At 38.0% G+C, this 17,471-nt stretch overlaps 1 protein-coding gene across 6 annotated transcripts in view; it reads right to left on the minus strand.

The window, feature by feature from the left end:
- Positions 1-700: 700 nt before the first annotated feature.
- Positions 701-17,471, minus strand: part of epb41l4b (erythrocyte membrane protein band 4.1 like 4B) — a 169,816-nt gene continuing 153,045 nt past the window's right edge. For 3 of the 6 annotated variants that reach the window (XM_062956977.1, XM_062956978.1, XM_062956975.1), the window contains 3 exons: positions 15,774-15,842; positions 9,885-10,051; positions 701-7,304 (listed from right to left, as the gene is read on the minus strand). In XM_062956977.1, the coding sequence (XP_062813047.1) occupies positions 7,235-7,304; positions 9,885-10,051; positions 15,774-15,842 (306 nt within the window). In that variant the 3' untranslated portion in view covers positions 701-7,234. Of the gene's footprint in view, positions 7,305-9,884; positions 10,052-15,773; positions 15,843-17,471 lie in introns of those variants that run through there. The other 3 variants (XM_062956976.1, XR_009999603.1, XR_009999604.1) reach the window with 3 other exon arrangements.

Here is a 17,471-nt window from a genome sequence, read left to right on the forward strand (position 1 = left end):
TGGCCTCAAACCATTTCCAGATATGGCAATCTGATCAACTTGTAGAGAACTTGGTTCCTTTTCAATGGGTTCCATGATGGATTATGGGATCAATGTAGAAGCTCCACTCCCCTACACTGTCTTTTCCAGTAAAAGATGTTCATCTGTTAATTTATGATGACCCAGTGAATGTCATAGGATTTTCTCGGGGAAGGAATACTCAGAGGTGGTTTTGCTAATTCCTTCCCCTGAAATATAGGCAACAGATCTTGGTATTCTTTGCTAGTCATCAATCCAACTAACAAGTAGGGTTGAAATAGCTTAGCTTCCAAGACCAGACAGGATCCGGTACCCTTACAGTATTTAGAATATGCTCAATTGTGAACACGGGTGGAGTGTGGGGAGAAAAAAACCTTGACATTTGGGAGTTGTAGTTGTTGGGATTTATAGTTCACCTATAATCAAAGTGCCCCCTGAACCACACCAACGATAGAATTGGGCCAAACTTCCCACACAAAATCCCCATGACCAGCAGAAAATACTGGAGGGATTTGGGTTCCTAAGACATCAGAAATACGTGTTTTCAGATGGTCTTTGGCGACCCTCTGAAACCCCACTCGCGACCCCTCCAGAGGTCTTGACCTCCAAATTGAGAAACACTGTGGTAATGTCCTATACATTGCTGATGTCCTTAATGTGGAAATGAAACATGATAAGATCATTCTTCATTTTTCAGTTCTTTTATTGCAGGCATTAATACAGGAACAGGTAAATAAATAGCTCAGTCACAAAAATCCTCTCTCAAGGCTTGCTTGTCTTATAAATGCCATTGCATGCTAGCTTATCTTCTGTGATCCAGGCTGCTGCTCGGTTAGTACTGTCCTTGTGTAAGTTAGTACCGTCTTCTCTGCCTTGCAGAGTATTCCCCCCCCCCCCCAGAGATGTCTTTCCCATTTTCCATCATTTTAACATTTCTTTACAACATTAAAAATTATAAAAACATCTGGGGCCAATCTTGCATGCAAAACCACAGATCACTCAGTATATTTATTGCAAACTCCTTGAGCATCAGGACATCAAAAATATGAAATAGTAATATTCCACTGTAGCAAACTGGTAACCAGAAAGGGAAATAAGAATTATATGAAAATGATCCTCCAAAAACAGCTTAATCAAAATATATTTGGCTGACATAATTTACTATATGATTTCAATTGGCTTTGTGTGAAGAGCATAGATAAAGAAACAGTCTCTCTAACAGGAAAAATCGAAGGAAAACCCTAATGTTAGGATAATATCATAATGAGAGATATAAAAACTAGGCAGATGCTCCTTTAGAGATGTTGCTGAAAGCTTATAATGGAAGTTGTCATTTTGAGAAAGTTCATTACTGGATTATGCCCGAAAAAATTATTGTTCTTTGATGTCTAGGGGAAATTGTGCCAGTTGATTTTTATTAAATGCATTATATTCCGTTTTTTAGAGCTACAGTAGAGTCTCACTTATCCAACCTTTGCTTATCCAATGTTCTGTATTATCCAACGCAGTCTGCCATTTAGTATTTAATGTTTTTGTAGTCAATGTTTTCAATACATTACTATGTTTTGGTGCTAAATTTGTAAATATAGTAATTACTACATAATGTTACTGTGTATTGAACTGCTTTTTCTGTCAATTTGTGGCAAAATATAATGTTTTGGTGCTTAATTTGTAAAATTATAACATAATTTGATGTTTAACAGGCTTTTCCTTAATCCTTTCTTATTATCCAACATTTTTGTTTATCCAACGTTCTGCCGGCCCGTTTATTTTGGTTGGATAAGCGAGACTCTACTGTACTTTTAAAAGCAAATCAAGAAATTACTCACCAAATTAACACATTTGTAAGGATCCAGTTCATTTCTTCTTAGCCTCCTGTAAGATGTATAACATTGGGAGCATTTACACAAGCACACAAAATCCATCCCCAAATTAGAATCTACAGTAGATTGATTGTATTGCCTGGGATTCCAGGAACATATCAGTATAACATTGCAGCCCACAGCTATGCTGACTTCAGTAGTGGGACTACTGGAAATAGTACAGAGATCGGAAAACAATGTTGTGAAATAAATCGGGCTATGATATGCTTGTGATGCATTTGAGAAATTATTTAATTGGGCTGTTGTGTGTTTTCCGGGCTGCACGGCCATGTTCCAGAAGTATTCTCTCCTGACATTTCATCCACATCTATGGCAGGCATCCTTAGAGGTTGTGAGGTAGCTCACAACTCCGGAGGATGCCTGCCATAGATGTGGGTGAAACGTCAGGAGAGAATACTTCTGGAGCATGGCCGTACATCCCAGAAAACAAACAACAACCCTGTGATGCTGGCTATGAAAGCCTTCAACAACAAATTATTTAATGATCTTCTCACAAATGTGTGGCTGTTCCTAAGGATTTCCATATCAGCATTAGAAACAAGCTAAAATCTTCCCCAAGAAGATGTAGAAGTACTGATTTTTACAAAGGAGTTACACTTGGATTTACTAGACCCCCAAGAGTACATTCATACATTACATTCAGCCCAGGTTAAATTGACAAAGCCCAATGGTAAAAAAAATCCCTCCCGCTGTTATATTTGCTGTGGAAGTGCAGTCAGCTTTGTTCAAACAGGTACAGAAATATTAATTTACTTTGCATTTTTGCTAATCCAGGAACGGCTCTGCATTGACAATTCTGATTAATAGAGGTTTGAAACTATGTTTAATCACCCAAAACCTAACCCTTCAAGAGTATCATATTGTGATAGGCTGTCACTCACTCACGGAGAGTGTTATAGTGATTGTACAATTTTAAGAGGAAACATTTTTACATATACAGTAGAGTCTCACTTATGCAAGCCTCGCTTATCCAAGCCTCTGGATAATCCAACACATTTTTGTAGTCAATGTTTCCAATATATTGTGATATTTTGGTGCTAAATTCGTAAATATAGTAATTACAACATAACATTACTGCGTATTGAACTACTTTTTCTGTCAAATTTGTTGTATAACATGAAGTTTTGGTGCTTAATTTGTAAAATCATAACCTAATTTGATGTTTAATAGGCTTTTCCTTGATCAGTCCTTATAATCTAAGATATTCGCTTATCCAAGCTTCTGCCGGCCCGTTTAGCTTGGATTAGTGAGACTCTACTGTACAAGGAGCATGTGCCAGAAAAGCTGCCTTATTGTGCCAAGTTATTCAAATTTGATACTTTCCTTGCATTAATAGATTCAAAAGTAGTCATCTCTAATTTTGAGCAACTTGATTTTTGATTTGTTAAAAGCAAATTGACCAGGCATAAATTACAACAGATTCCTACAATTCAAATTATCCGGGTAACAAACAAACAAAAGGTCCTGTTCCCTTGGCCAATTGAGTGCAGGTGTGTATGTCCACAAAAGAGAGACTAACAAGACAACTAATTTTCAGTGAAAACAAAAAAGAGAAGAGACAAATCATACAGTTAATATATTCCGTCATTAACAGATAATACACAATTCTGAGATCTTTAAATGCAAGCATTAAAGAATTTATTTAGTATGGGCTGGTTTTCCATTTCCATTGGCTATGACAGCTGTGATATACGAGGGCTATCCAGAAAGTAGATTACGCTTTGGAATTAAAAATGAACAAATTATAAGAGAAAACATTTACCATATGCAGTTGAAAGCCAGACCCAAATACCACTTCTCAACATAGTCCCCATTGAAATCTAGGCACTTCTCATAGCGATAAAAGAGTTTGGAAAGTCCTTCCCCACCAAACTTTGCTGTTTGGCTTGCGTCCTCAACCTTCCCACAGCTGCACATGTGTATGCTCTCAACTTTCCCCCACGCTCGTTCTGGATCGCTCTTCTAAGGTTTTGCAAGAAGCACACCTTTCCTATCCCAAAAAACAGTCGCCATAATCTTCCTTGCAAGCATTTGCAAAACAGAAGAGCGATCCAGGACGAACATGGGGGAATGTTGAGCGCATGCACATGCGCAGCTGTGGGAAGCCCGCCTGGTTGAGGATGCAAGCCAAGTGGCAAAGTTTGATGGGGAAGGACTTTCCAAACTCTTTTATCTCTATGAGAAGTGCCTAGATTTTAATGGGGACTATGTGGTATTTGGGTCTGGCTTTCAACTGCATATGGTAATTTTTTTCTCCTATCCTTTTTTATTTTTAATTCCAAAACGTAATCTACTTTCTGGATAGCCCTCGTATTTATGACAGGATTGGGAATCACGCTGATGTGAGAATTGAACCTCACAGCAATCCTTACATTGGCTATGCCAATTGGTTGTCAGGAGCAACTTGAGAAACTGCAAGTCACTTCTGGTGTGAGAGAATTGGCCGTCCACAAAGAAGTTGCCCAGGGGATGCCTGGGTGTTTTTGATGTTTTTACCATCCTTGTGGGAGGCTTCTCTCATGTCCCCGCATGGAGCTGGAGCTGAAAGAGGGAGCTCATCCGTGCTCTCCCTAAGTTGGGATTCGAACCGGCAACCTTCAGGTCAGCAACCCAACCTTCAAGTCTTCAGTCCTGCCAACACAATGGTTTAATCTACTGCGTCACTGGGGGCTCAGCCAATTGGGTTATTGTTATACAGTGCCATGTACATTGATGGAGCTAAATGGTGATGATAGTGACCATCTGCAACGAATGGTCAGAAATATATATCTGAAGAGTTGTGAAAAATGCTGAAGCACAAATATTGTAGGATTTTAAGATTCAAACTGATAAACAATTAGAGTATTATGTGCCAGACATAGTTGTGGTTGGGAAAAAGAAAGATTGAACTATAGATATAGCAGTGCTAGGGAACAGCAGAACTGAAGATAAAGAGAAGGAAATGATTATGCATTATTGAGAGCCAAAAATTGAATTTTGATGCCTCTGGGAAAAGAGGCATAGGAAAAGAAACCAATCAAGATCGCAATGGTTATAGGTTTTCTGTCAGCAATTCCAAACTGATTGAGAACATATGTGAATGAAACAGCACAATTGTGAGAAGTGACATTAGTCAAAGTATGCACAGATTCTTAGCTTCATGAACCCAATCATGGATAGTCCAAAACTCCAGTCAGTAACATCTATAATAACTACCACCACTGTGACAATGAAACTGACTCTAAGGCACACTGTTTCCCATTTAAGAGGCTTCCTTCGCTTTGATGGTGTTTTAGATTTGCCATTTTTGGCGTGTTTTTTAAATTGTCTTACCTCTGAGAGAGGAGGTAGTGGTCAAGGAAGGATTCCAACCTGAAACAGTGGTTCTCAACCAGGGGTCCCCAGATGTTTTTGGCCTTCCCAGAAATCTTAACAGCTGATAAACTGTCTGGGATTTCTGGGAGTTGTGGGCCAAAAACATCTGGCGAACCCCAGTTAAGAACCACTGTGCTAGCACTTCTCATTTTGTCCTCAGCCAGACTGCTGTTGACCAGTTTGGCTGAACTAAGCACTCCTTCCTACCTTTTCTGCCCATAGAGTTAAGAAGATAGACCCATGCAGATGAGATGACGTCCAGATTTCTTCAGACTCCCTCCTCACCCCAGGGGAAAGACTGCACTACAGAGCCAATTTGAAACAAAAGCAAGGTATTGTGCTTGGAGAGGAAATTCTAAAAAATATTATAAGAACTCCCCCCCCCAAATAAGATTAAAAAATGGAGTGCGCCTTACATTCGATGGTGCCTTAGATTAGATGAAATGAGGTAACTGGACCCTGTTTACAGTTTTAGCAACTCAGTAATTTGCTGTTCTGTGACAACATGGTGGTATTTATCTTTATCTTTTAAATCAACCACAAGGTTTCAAAAGAAAGTCCCAGTTATTACAATGTAAAATGGGATTAATCCATGGTCCTCAGTTCATCCCAAACCCAGTTAATAGGAATAATTAGGTTCCATTGAAAATGTGATAAGCCTAGAACGTCACTCTGGAATGTCAATTTTTCTACAAAGTATTTTTCACTTTGATTATATGAGTAATAAAGTATGATACATTTTGAAAAACATGCTTTCTATGATCTGGAAACAGGATTATTTTGTTAAGATAAAATTCAAAGTGTCATCCATTGTTGTCTAAGGATTGTTGAAAATAAATTGATATAACTATTTTAGCTAAACTACCATTTTAGGATTATTGTATGGATTCTGTAGAAATTGTACAATGTTCTTTAAGGCCTCAGAATAAACCAACAATTTCAACATACACATTTTAAACACATGAAAATGAATCTTAAATATGGGTTTCCAGCATTATCATAGTTTTATTTTAAAGTATTTCAGACTTCAAGTTTCTTTGGTATGATTATGTGAGGGGAAATGCTGTTAACTGAATTAATATAGTATCTTAACTGATAATTTGTACATATAATATGAAAATGATAGTGTTCTCCTGCCCATCAAAAGAATATCTGGATTTGCTATTTTCCTCTTTGTGTTGTAATTTAAGCTAAAAATTAAAAAATACATTTTTTTTTATTTTCCAAGGGATAAATCCCTTAGGTTCAATGGAATATCATCTTTGCCTTCCACTTAAAATGATTTGTTAGAAACAACAGTGTTTTAATATAAAGAAACAGTAGTAGTCTGGTGCAGTTATATCTACAAAATGATCTTTTGTATATGCTATCAAAATATACTACACAATATTAATACTTGTGCAGCTATTAACATATATACAGAACAGTTTTTCTTAATAGAAATCAGCATATATTAATTGATGTTCTTTTTATCTTAGCTCCCCCATCCTCTGAACGCTTAGATTCAACACCATTATTGGAGATATATAAAATTGTAAGTATTAATGAGGGCTAAAGATCAGAAGGAATCCAAAGAACTGCTTAGATTCATACAGAGGACTTGGACAAACCAAGCTGAATTTTTATTTTTACTCTCCTCCTTTCTGCAGTAAGTTCATAAACTACATTAAAAATGGTCTTTGTTTTAAAAAGCAGTTTGTAGAATGGGATGGGGAGAGGGAATTTAATCTACCCCCTCCCGAACACAAACAACTCATTTCCTGGTTCTTTGAATCCTGACCACTGTATCAAATATATAAAGAAGGCCCCCAAAGTTTATGTAAAACCTTTCAGACAACTGCGAGTAATCCAGGAGGTCAGAATATTTGCCACTGTCACGAAGCATCAGGTTGTATATACAGAAGCAAAGGAATGTAAACAGACAGAAGGCACAGAAAAGGCCCTGATCCATTTTCCAAATGAGACTGAAGTGAGAATTTTCATAATTCTGTCATCAGCAGTCTTTTCATCATCTTTTCTCGGTCAAGTTCATGCCTTAAGGGCTCAGTGCTGTGGAATTGAAGATATAAGCAATTATGGGAACATGTCACATGTTTAGATTAAAACAACACTTCAGTAACACCTAACAGAGTAAAAAGTTTGTTTTTACTATTAAATAAAAAATGTTAAAAAATGAATGATGAGTCATACATATTTCATGACCTTATCACAAAGGCCAGACAAAGTGTCCTGCTTCGCCTGTCTTTGCTGCTGGACAAAAGAAGCAGCGGGGCAAATCTTGTCACCCCATGCACTGCTTCCTTATGGCGATGCTTTCCCCATCACACATGGGAAGCGTCACCCTCCTGGCGAGGACCCATGTTGGGAGAGAAGGATGCTTCCACCCTGGTTGGGGGCATGGCCTCTGACGGAAGTCACACAACGTCATGTGATGGTCGGTGTGGAGCTCCATTCCCAGAACAGGTTGGAAGAATCCTAGAACTTCTTTTGAGATTATAATGTAACTCAAATTCATTATACATCTTGGGTCCCATATAATGCCACTTGAAAATACATTTTATGGTCAGCGTAGATGTGGCCTTGGTCAAGCCCCTCCCCAGGAAAAGTCAAGGCACTGTCCTCTACTACTTGCTTGGTTATTGTCATGATCTCCAATCTTTGACATCTCCGGTTGGCTGACAAAGAACAGATGCCAGCCATAAACTGGCCAGCCATAAAACCTCAATCACACTCTGATATGCGACAGCCCCTTTATAAATGGGCCAAAGAGAAGGTTCTGGTATTCGATACAATAAAATCTGTTGGAATCTACCAGCGTGTGTCTTGGGGCTTTTTCCGCTGAAAGACTGACCCACAGCACAACTGGGAGAAGAGAACCCGACAGTTATACTATCTAATTTTACAATGGGGCGTCATATCTGTTTGCTGTGGAATTTCCCAATGGTCTTCTCCTTGCTCCTCTGGTGCATCATGATATTGCACCAGATTTTTCATGATATTGAAGCCGATTTTTTCAGAGTGGTGAGGCAAGCTCAGTTGCATCCTGGCTACTTTGATTCTCCTTTCCTGAAATGGCTGGCAATAGGCTTATTATTTTTAAAACATTTTTCAGCAATGGTTATTTTTAAAAGCCAAATATTACTGAAATTGCTTGGGAAGAGTGATGGGGAAGGAGGAAGTGTGGTAGGGCAGATTGATCATACATGGCAGGTGGTGTTGTGACTCAGCCTTTGTGTGACTGTGATGGGGATTCTGGGATGCAGTTTCAAGATGATGGGATTCAGGTTCAGGATGAGTTTCAAGATGACTCTGATGGGAATTATGGGATTCAGGTGCAGAATGTTCCTGCTGTGGGAGATGAGGAGCAGGGAGGCTTTCCCACGGGAAGAAATGATGTTGTTACTGATGATGGTTTTCAGGTGCAAGAAGCAGAAAGGGAGAGCAGCTCCCAGCCTCAGCCTGATAACACTAATGAGCCCTGTGGCCTTGAAAGCAATGAGGCCACTTCTCTAGATTGGGCTAGTCATTTGGAATTTCGGGGGTTATGCAGAAGTCTCAGAATAGCAAATAAGAGGGAGGTCAAAGGGCAAAGAAATGCCTTCATGTTATGCTATTAAAACAGTCTGCTGAGGGGGAAATCTTCGTCAAAGCAATTTCCTCACTTGAATCACGAACCAAGTCTGCTCTCCTGTATTATTTTGTAGCCTGGATGTATTCTCGTTTCTGGGACTTTGGCTTCTTTTGAAAGGACCTTGTTTCATGCCTAATGTTTCTAGGGATTTGTTTCTTACAACCTTGTTTTTGTAACTATCTTTTGGAACTGAACTTTTACCTTTTATGAACTATCTTTTCCCTATTTCTTAATAAACTACAAAAGACTACATTCTGTGTGCAGCCTGGTGTCTTTAGCAAGGTGAAGCTAACCTGAGGTGCGACAGGTGACAGGAACATTGCAAAACTGGCTGTTATTGACGGGTTTTGCTTGTCAATAATGTGGGAAGGGTTAATCATGGTGACCAGTAGTGGGATGCATACAGCATCCTGTGATAGGCCTCAATGCTGGTTTGCCTCCCTCGTGTGTTAAAATCACAATTTCAAAATCATCTGTGTTTGGGGTATGAAGTTCACACTGAGTATCACTTTTAAAACTGAGTTTTGTAAGAACTGACTATTTTAAGTGGATACAGATAATATGTATACTACCGGTATGTACTTTTAATGCTACATTGCAGAGGATACAAGAGAGAGGGCTTACGGCCCAGAAAATGACACGAGGGAGAAAACATAGGAAGGGGATAAAAAACTATCTAGGATGTGAACTTCAGCATCCTTAAAACCAAGGCCAGGGAACCTGGTGGTAACCTTAGGTATTGACGAACCCCAACTCCCATGATCTCTCATTAGTAGTCCAGCTGGTTTGGGATGATGAGAACTGAAGTCAAACAACTTTTAAAAAGTCACAGATTCACCACCCCTGACCTAGAAAAGCCTTCACTTTTCCCTTCTTATGTTCAGTGATATTGCTTGACTTCTTTGGCTCTCCAAGCATGAATGGCCACAACCAACTACAGAGATATAGTAGTGAGCAAAATATATTTGTAATATCTGTTTGGAAGAAGGACATATTACCTGTCTGCCAGATAAACATGTTTGTGAGGTGAATGGATGAGATGCGCAGGTGAAGTTGAAATTGTTTCCACAAGAGACCTTCTCCCAGGTGATGGGATAACTGGAGACAGCATCTTTGGAGATGGTAGCACTACACAACACTGCAGCTTATTGTCTCTAAAGTCTGCCTATAAATAAAAATAATAGAGAAAACAGAAGTTGCTGTTCTTTTCTTTCTTCACATTTCAGCCACATATTCTTTTACAGCAATATTCTTTTAAAAATGAGGATGACAATAATAATAATAATAATAATAATAATAATAATAATAATAATAATAATACTTTATTTTTATCCTGTCCTATCTCCCCGAGGGGATTCAGGGTGATTTACAACAGAAAACTGGCAAACATTCAAAGGATGTGTTAGAAATCAGAGCCAATGAGAATCTAGAAATATTTTTCATAAAAACTGTGATGGGGAGGAAAAATGTATATATTTATAAATTGTGTAATGCGTGTTAGCAAGAAGACCTTTGTGGCAATAATACAATAAATGAAATACAGTGGAGTCTCACCTATCCAACATAAACGGGCCAGCAGAATGTTGGATAAGCGAATATACTGGATAATAAGGAGAGATTAAGGAAAAGCCTATTAAACATCAAATTAGGTTATGATTTTACAAATTAAGCACCAAAACATTATGTTATACAACAAATTTTACAGAAAAGGTAGTTCAATACACAGTAATGCTATGTAGTAATTACTGTATTTAACGAATTTAGCACCAAAATATCACGATATATTGAAAACATTGACTACAAAAATGTGTTGGATAATCCAGAACGTTGGATAAGCGAGTGTTGGATAAGTGAGACTCTACTGTATTGACTTCTCTGAATTGACTGCTAAAGTTCTATGAACTTCAATGTCCTTCAGAAGAAACATGCCATACCAAGATGAATAACAGAAAATGTAGAACAATTAATCAGATTTAAAAATTTAATATTAATCTCTATTTAAGGGCACTCACAGCATGAGCTCTAAGCTGGGGCCATTTGTGAAAACCAGTGTCTCCATAGCAGTGGTTCCCAACCTTTTTTTGACCACGGACCATTTGACCAGGGATCACTTTGACCACGGACTACTTGACCGGGGACCATTTTGACCAGGGACCACTTTGAGTAGGGACAACTGTCCAACATTAGTACCAAAAGGGTTACAAATCGGTTTTTGGTCAACTTTAGATTCAGTTTGGTTATTAGGGGTGCTGATTCGGAAAATGGCATTGGATAGACCACATCAGCTCTAGTTTCTGATACAGAACATATGCCATCTAGTAGTCGCCATCTGCTCACCCACAGCATGTCTTGCTGACCATATTTTACGTCTCGCAGCTCACCAGTGTTCGACAGTGGAACTCTCTCCCCGGGGCCGTGGTGGAGGCTCCTTCCTTGGAGGCTTTTAAGCAGAGGCTGGATGGCCATCTGTCGGGGGTGCTTTGAATGCGATTTCCTGCTTCTTAGCAGGGGGTTGGACTAGATGGCCCATGTGGTCTCTTCCAACTCTACTATTCTATGATTCTATGATTCTATGAGTGGCCATGGCCCACATGTTGGGAACCACTGCTCCATAGGATACATTTACATGGACACCTCAGCTCAAGAAAAGAACCTAACATCCTATTACAGGATTTTTTTTTTTCATTTTGTTTGTGAGAACACTCCAGTTCCCAAAAATGAAATCTTATTGTAGGATCATGTGGTAGGATGTTCAGAAAAAGCAACACAATTCAAGGTGCTGTTTTATCTGAACAGGGCTACTCTTAATGTACTTCCAGTGTTAACCATTTCTAAAGTCAAAGAAGAAGAGAGCGGTACACTTCAGTCATTTTAGGATGTTTTTAAGATGTTTTTTAAAGATGTTTTTAAATTGTTGATTTTAGCCAGTTCTTGTAAGCCGCCCCAAGCCCTAGGGAAGTGGCGGCATATAAGTTTGAAAAATAAATAAATAAATAAATAAATATGTCTAAGATAATGAAAAATACAATATTTTTTATGTAGTTTTACAAAAGATTGAACTTATTATACAATAACTGCAATTTAATAATGTTTTCAGATAATTCAACAATGCATTTTTAATGAATCTAGAATGCTTAAGCTCAATTTAAATATGGTTTCCTTACATGGATAACTTTTCATTTGCTTTTTATTAATGTCAAGATTATAAAGGCCAAAGAAAGATCCATGAACAGTTTTCTACACAAGCAACAGATGGGGCACTTTAAATAATGAAGCACTGAAAAGACACACTTGTACTGCTACTAAAATTGAAATGTACATGGGAAAGTAGCAAAACACTCAGATTGAGAAGCTGAACTGCAAGATCTGTAACAGAAAGTTTTCTTTAAATGCAGGTATGTGGTATTAACATCTAGTATGATGTTCTCAACATAGACTGAACACAATGAATTTGAAAGGACGTGCTATGACATAATTCCTAATACTGTGTTTCATACATATTGTAGTGAGGCATTCTTTAAATTCTATATTATGATGTAGGCTTACTTTTAAATGTTTAAAATAATGCCAATTTGAACCAGTGGTTGCAACATTTTCCCGTTTTTAATCATTTTTTCATACTACTTTGTAAAAATGTCACAACAGAGAAATTCATTATTAACAACATAAACAGGGAAATTATTGTATTCATTATTTTAGGGTTAATCAATTCATTATTTAGGACTTTTGTTTCCAGGACAGAAGAGTTACAGAAAATGACACAGAAAATAATTTTATTTGAGGGGCATATTTTGTTATGGCACCTTCAAAAATGCCATTTATTAACTGCATAGCAGTGAAGTCAGCAAAATATTCATTATCTGTACCCTCCATTATTCATTATCTGTAGCTGACAGGGAGCTCTGGCGTGGACTGGTCCATGAGGTCACGAAGAGTCAGAGACGACTAAACGACTGAGCAGCAGCAGTAGCAGCCTCCATTGCACGACTACTCCCTTGACTAGCAGAATTATTTTAGGTACCTAAAAAGCTATTACATTGCAGACTGTAGAATATGGAAGAGGATCCCACAGACATTCTTGTGATGAATTTGTGAAACATTATGTTGATCATTTGTATCGCTTTCAGCTAAAACTTCGTGTCAAAGACAGATTCCAATGAGGCAGTTTCCAGTTTTGATGGATGAGTTTTGCTTTGTTCAACCTAATGATATGGATAGGTTTCTTGGAGGAATGAAGGCAGACACACGTTAATTTGACTCATGCCCATCCTTGCTGATAAGCACTGATAAGAGGAGATGTTGTAAATTGTGTGATTGAGGAAATAAACGCTTCTTTGAAATAAATTCTAATATCAGTGAAAGAAGGAATTATATGTTTTGGAGTTTGGTGCCATCTGTATGCAAATGACCCACAACTCTACTACTCCTTTCCACCAAAATCCAAGGAAGTCCCCCGGATCCTGGACCAATGCCTGGCAGCTGTGATGGACTGGATGAGTGCTAACAAGCTAAAGCTTAATCCAGGCAAGATGGGTCTTCCTGGTCAGTCGCTAAGCGAATCGGAGTATAGGGTGGCTACCTGTGCTTGACAGGATTACATTCCTTCTGAGGACACAGGTCCACAATCCGGGGGTCCTCCTGGACTCAGTGCTGATGCTTGAATTTCAGGTGTCAGCAGTGGCTGGGAAGGCCTTCACACAGTTAAAGCTTGTGTGCCAGCTGCGACCGTACATTGGTATACAAGATTATTATTATTATTATATTATTATTATTATTATTATTATTATTATTATTATTATTATTATTATTATTATTATTATAATAAATAGGTTTGGGTACAGCTTTGAGTCTCCTCTGGGAGAGATAAGGCGGGGTGTAAATAAACCAGTACAGGTGGTCCCGGTGGTAATGGGCGCACTGGGTGTCGTGCCAAAAGATCTCAGCCAGCATTTGGAAACAATAGACATTGACAAAATTACGATCTGCCAACTGCAAAAGGCCACCCTACTGGGATCTGCGCGCATCATCCGAAAATACATCACACAGTCCTAAACACTTGGGAAGTGTTCAACTTGTGATTTTGTGATACGAAATCCAGCATATCTATCTTGTTTGCTGTGTCATTCTATGTCGTTGTGTCAATAATAATAATAATAATAATAATAATAATAATAATAATAATAATAATAATAATATCATCTATGCAAAAAACAGGGCAGAGGCAGAACGCCATGTTGATTTTGACAGAAATCTTGGTTACATTTGATATGACAGTTCTTGTATCTTTCTAGGCTATTTGGCTGAATAGGACTTGGGGCACCATTTTGTAGTACTTCTGGTTTTATTTGGCTGCATGTTAACAGAAGGTGGTGCTAGTGGACTGTTACTTGGCCTCACGACTGGTATGTTATGGATTTCTTCAGGGTTTAATATTGTTCCTTACGTTTTCTTAATACTCATATGAAGGGTTCAGTTTTTCCTTTGCAGCTGAGAAGGAGAGCGATCAGATGACTAGGGTAAGAAAAGGTTAAGTTCTTTGCAGCAAGAAAGGACAGCTCACAATGGATGTCAGACACCACAAACTGAGTGGCTAAGCCAGATTTTTGTTGCTGCATTGTAAAATGCATTTTCTAAAGTTGATAGAAAGCACATTCAGAAATCAAAATATGGGAAGGACAGAGAGGTGGAATCGTTTTCATTTAATACAACTTTGAAATGACTTGAAGCTTGCTTTGGGAAAAAATTAGGACAATATTGTGCTGTAAAAAGTATTTTCATTCACGTCTAGAGTCACATCTTGGGAATGTTTTTAAAATACGGGAGGCTGCTGTAGCCAGGAATGCATCCACTTTCTGTGGAATGTGAATCTGGTCAGGATCACTCATGCCTTCTGATTAGATTAATGTAATATTTTCTATGTTCATCTGTCTTTGAGAAGTGTTTAAAAGCTCCAGTTACTATCAAATGCTGCCTAGTTTATTCTTGCATCTACCTTAAAGACAATATATCATTTGTTCTTTATCAACTGCACTAGTTTACATTGGTTTGAATTCAATTTGAGATGTTGGTTTTGATCAATAAATCCCTAAATGACTAAGATACTGTAAGTCTGCTTTGTTCTACATGGACTGATCAGAATTTGAAATCCTGAGAGGCTGAGTTGGTGAGTATATGACAGAAGCCCCTCCCAACAGCATCAAGGCTGTGGAGCTCTCTTGCAAGATAAATTAGTCTGTCTCCATCCTGCTTGAGAGTCCAACAAGCTATATAATTATAATTGGTCATGCCTTTGGCTTATTTTAAAATAAGATTTTGTTTTTATACTGTGATATCATTGTGCATCAGTCTGAGATCCCTGGGCGGCGGAATGCATCTTCACCATAATTGTGTGGAAGTGAAACAGAGTCGATGAGAATTTCCCAATGGAAGTAACAGTCATGAGAGACCAAATCCAGACAGAAACATAATGGGGGAAAAAGAAAAAGTTATCACATGAACTTGTTGTGAAGGGGGTGGGTAGATTCACTGGAGGACAAAACATAATGCCACATAATAAATTTGTTTGCAACTCTTTCAAGTTCCAAATCAGTTTTTATTACCATTTGTTAGACCAAGGGTAACGAACTATATTTAAAAAATAAGTTAAAGTGTTAACAAAATATACACCTGAAGTATGAAGTAGCCCAACATTTTGCTGACTGTGTAGAAGCACACATATTTTTTCTGACTTGTACCTTTCAGCTATTTTTTTTTAAAAAAAATAATTGTCATGGTAAGGCATATTTGAAAACAAACTTGGGTTGCAGATGCTTTGCGGACCATGTTTACAAATGAAGTGGAATTGCAAGTGTGTTAAATGCAACCGGTTGCTTGCATTTTCTACTTACAGAAAACTGTGGTAGTGTTGGAAAAGGATCGAAAAAAGGTTTAGATGTAGCAGCAGGGAATGCCTTTATCTTTAAGGAAGATAAAGAAAAAGATGTTACTTACAACATACAAAGGGGGAAAATGAAGCAAAGCATTGGAAACATTTGTTCTTGACTGACACACAGGAATGATTTAATAACACACAATTTGGCAGATGCACTTCAACATACATGCTGAAACAAATGGTGAAGATCTGCAAGTTAACAGAGGGGATGGTGGCATTCATTTTATTCAGTCTATGGGAAAATCATTCTCTGAAGTGGATATTGAGCTGACTGTATAGAGTAAATGCCATTGTTGCCAACTTTAATTAAAGGTACATCTCTAACTTGGTTTAACCAAAATGTGATCAAGAAGAAAAACTATTTTAAAACATCATTAAAAGAAAATCTGCTAAACCAATCATACTGCACAATGGGTTGTTGTATGTTTTCCGGGCTGTATGGCCATGTTCCCGAAGTAGTCTCTCCTGACGTTTCGCCCACATCTATGGCAGGCATCCTCAGAGGTTGTGAGGTATGGAGATCCTCACCCTGTGATCCTGGCCATGAAAGCCTTTGACAACATACTGCACAATCTTTGTTTTTATAAGGCGGGAAGGTGCAGACTCTTAGGAAAAGATTTGTCTGGCCAACTAACTCAATGACCACAAGCACTATCGGAAGCTGCTATCAAAGCTAGCTTGAGAAGACTGGGATTTCTTGAAATAACAGCCTATAGTTGGCTATTTCATTTATTACTCCTATATATATCTATTGCAGCTGCAGTACATAAATGGTTATGGACTTGTTTGAATTAGTCACCAAATTAACTTTGGTAGGGATAGTGTGTATCTTGATGCAGGAAGGGAAATAGCTTTGTTTCTGCTGCTCCTGAAACAGGAAAAAATCTAGGGATCAGTCCTGACTGCTACCTCCTTTTGGTTGTATCTTGAATGACAATTAAATCATGATTTGTTGCTAAGCAAAGACAACAACGAATGAATGCTTCCAGGGGTCTATATCCTGCTGTAAGCAAGCAAGTAAGCAAGCAAGCAAGCAAGGAAAAGGCTACTTTGCCTTTCCTTCTTAAAATTACATGTATACATGTATGCACATGTGTGCTAAGCATGCTAAGGCAAGAAGCAGAAAGCAGAAACAAATGGAAGACAATGTTGTCTGAAGCACCTTTATAATTCTGTGAATTTTTCACAATAGAAGTCTTATCTGAAAACAGATGGTGAATCTGTCAGATTAACGACCTAGAGTTTGTTTTGAAAACTTAAAAATAATTAACATTGATCCTTGAATGGTGTTCACTGCAGTTATCTTTGGGAAGGTGTAGATTTAATTTGTTGCAATGTTTTATTAATCCCTTTTTAAATAATCCTTTTTTGAAAAAAAAATTATGTACAGTAGAGTCTCACTTATCCAACACTCGCTTATCCAACGTTCTGGATTACCCAACGCATTTTTGTAGTCAATGTTTTCAATACATCGTGATATTTTGGTGCTAAATTCGTAAATACAATAATTACTACATAGCATTACTTCGTATTGAACTACTTTTTCTGTCAAATGTGTTGTTAAACATGATATTTTGGTGCTTAATTTGTAAAATCATAACCTAATTTGATGTATAATAGGCTTTTCCTTAATGCCTCCTTATTATCCAACATA

This window comes from Anolis carolinensis, chromosome 6 (genome assembly GCF_035594765.1).
Source record: "Anolis carolinensis isolate JA03-04 chromosome 6, rAnoCar3.1.pri, whole genome shotgun sequence".
Classification (NCBI taxonomy): Eukaryota; Metazoa; Chordata; class Lepidosauria; order Squamata; family Dactyloidae; genus Anolis; species Anolis carolinensis.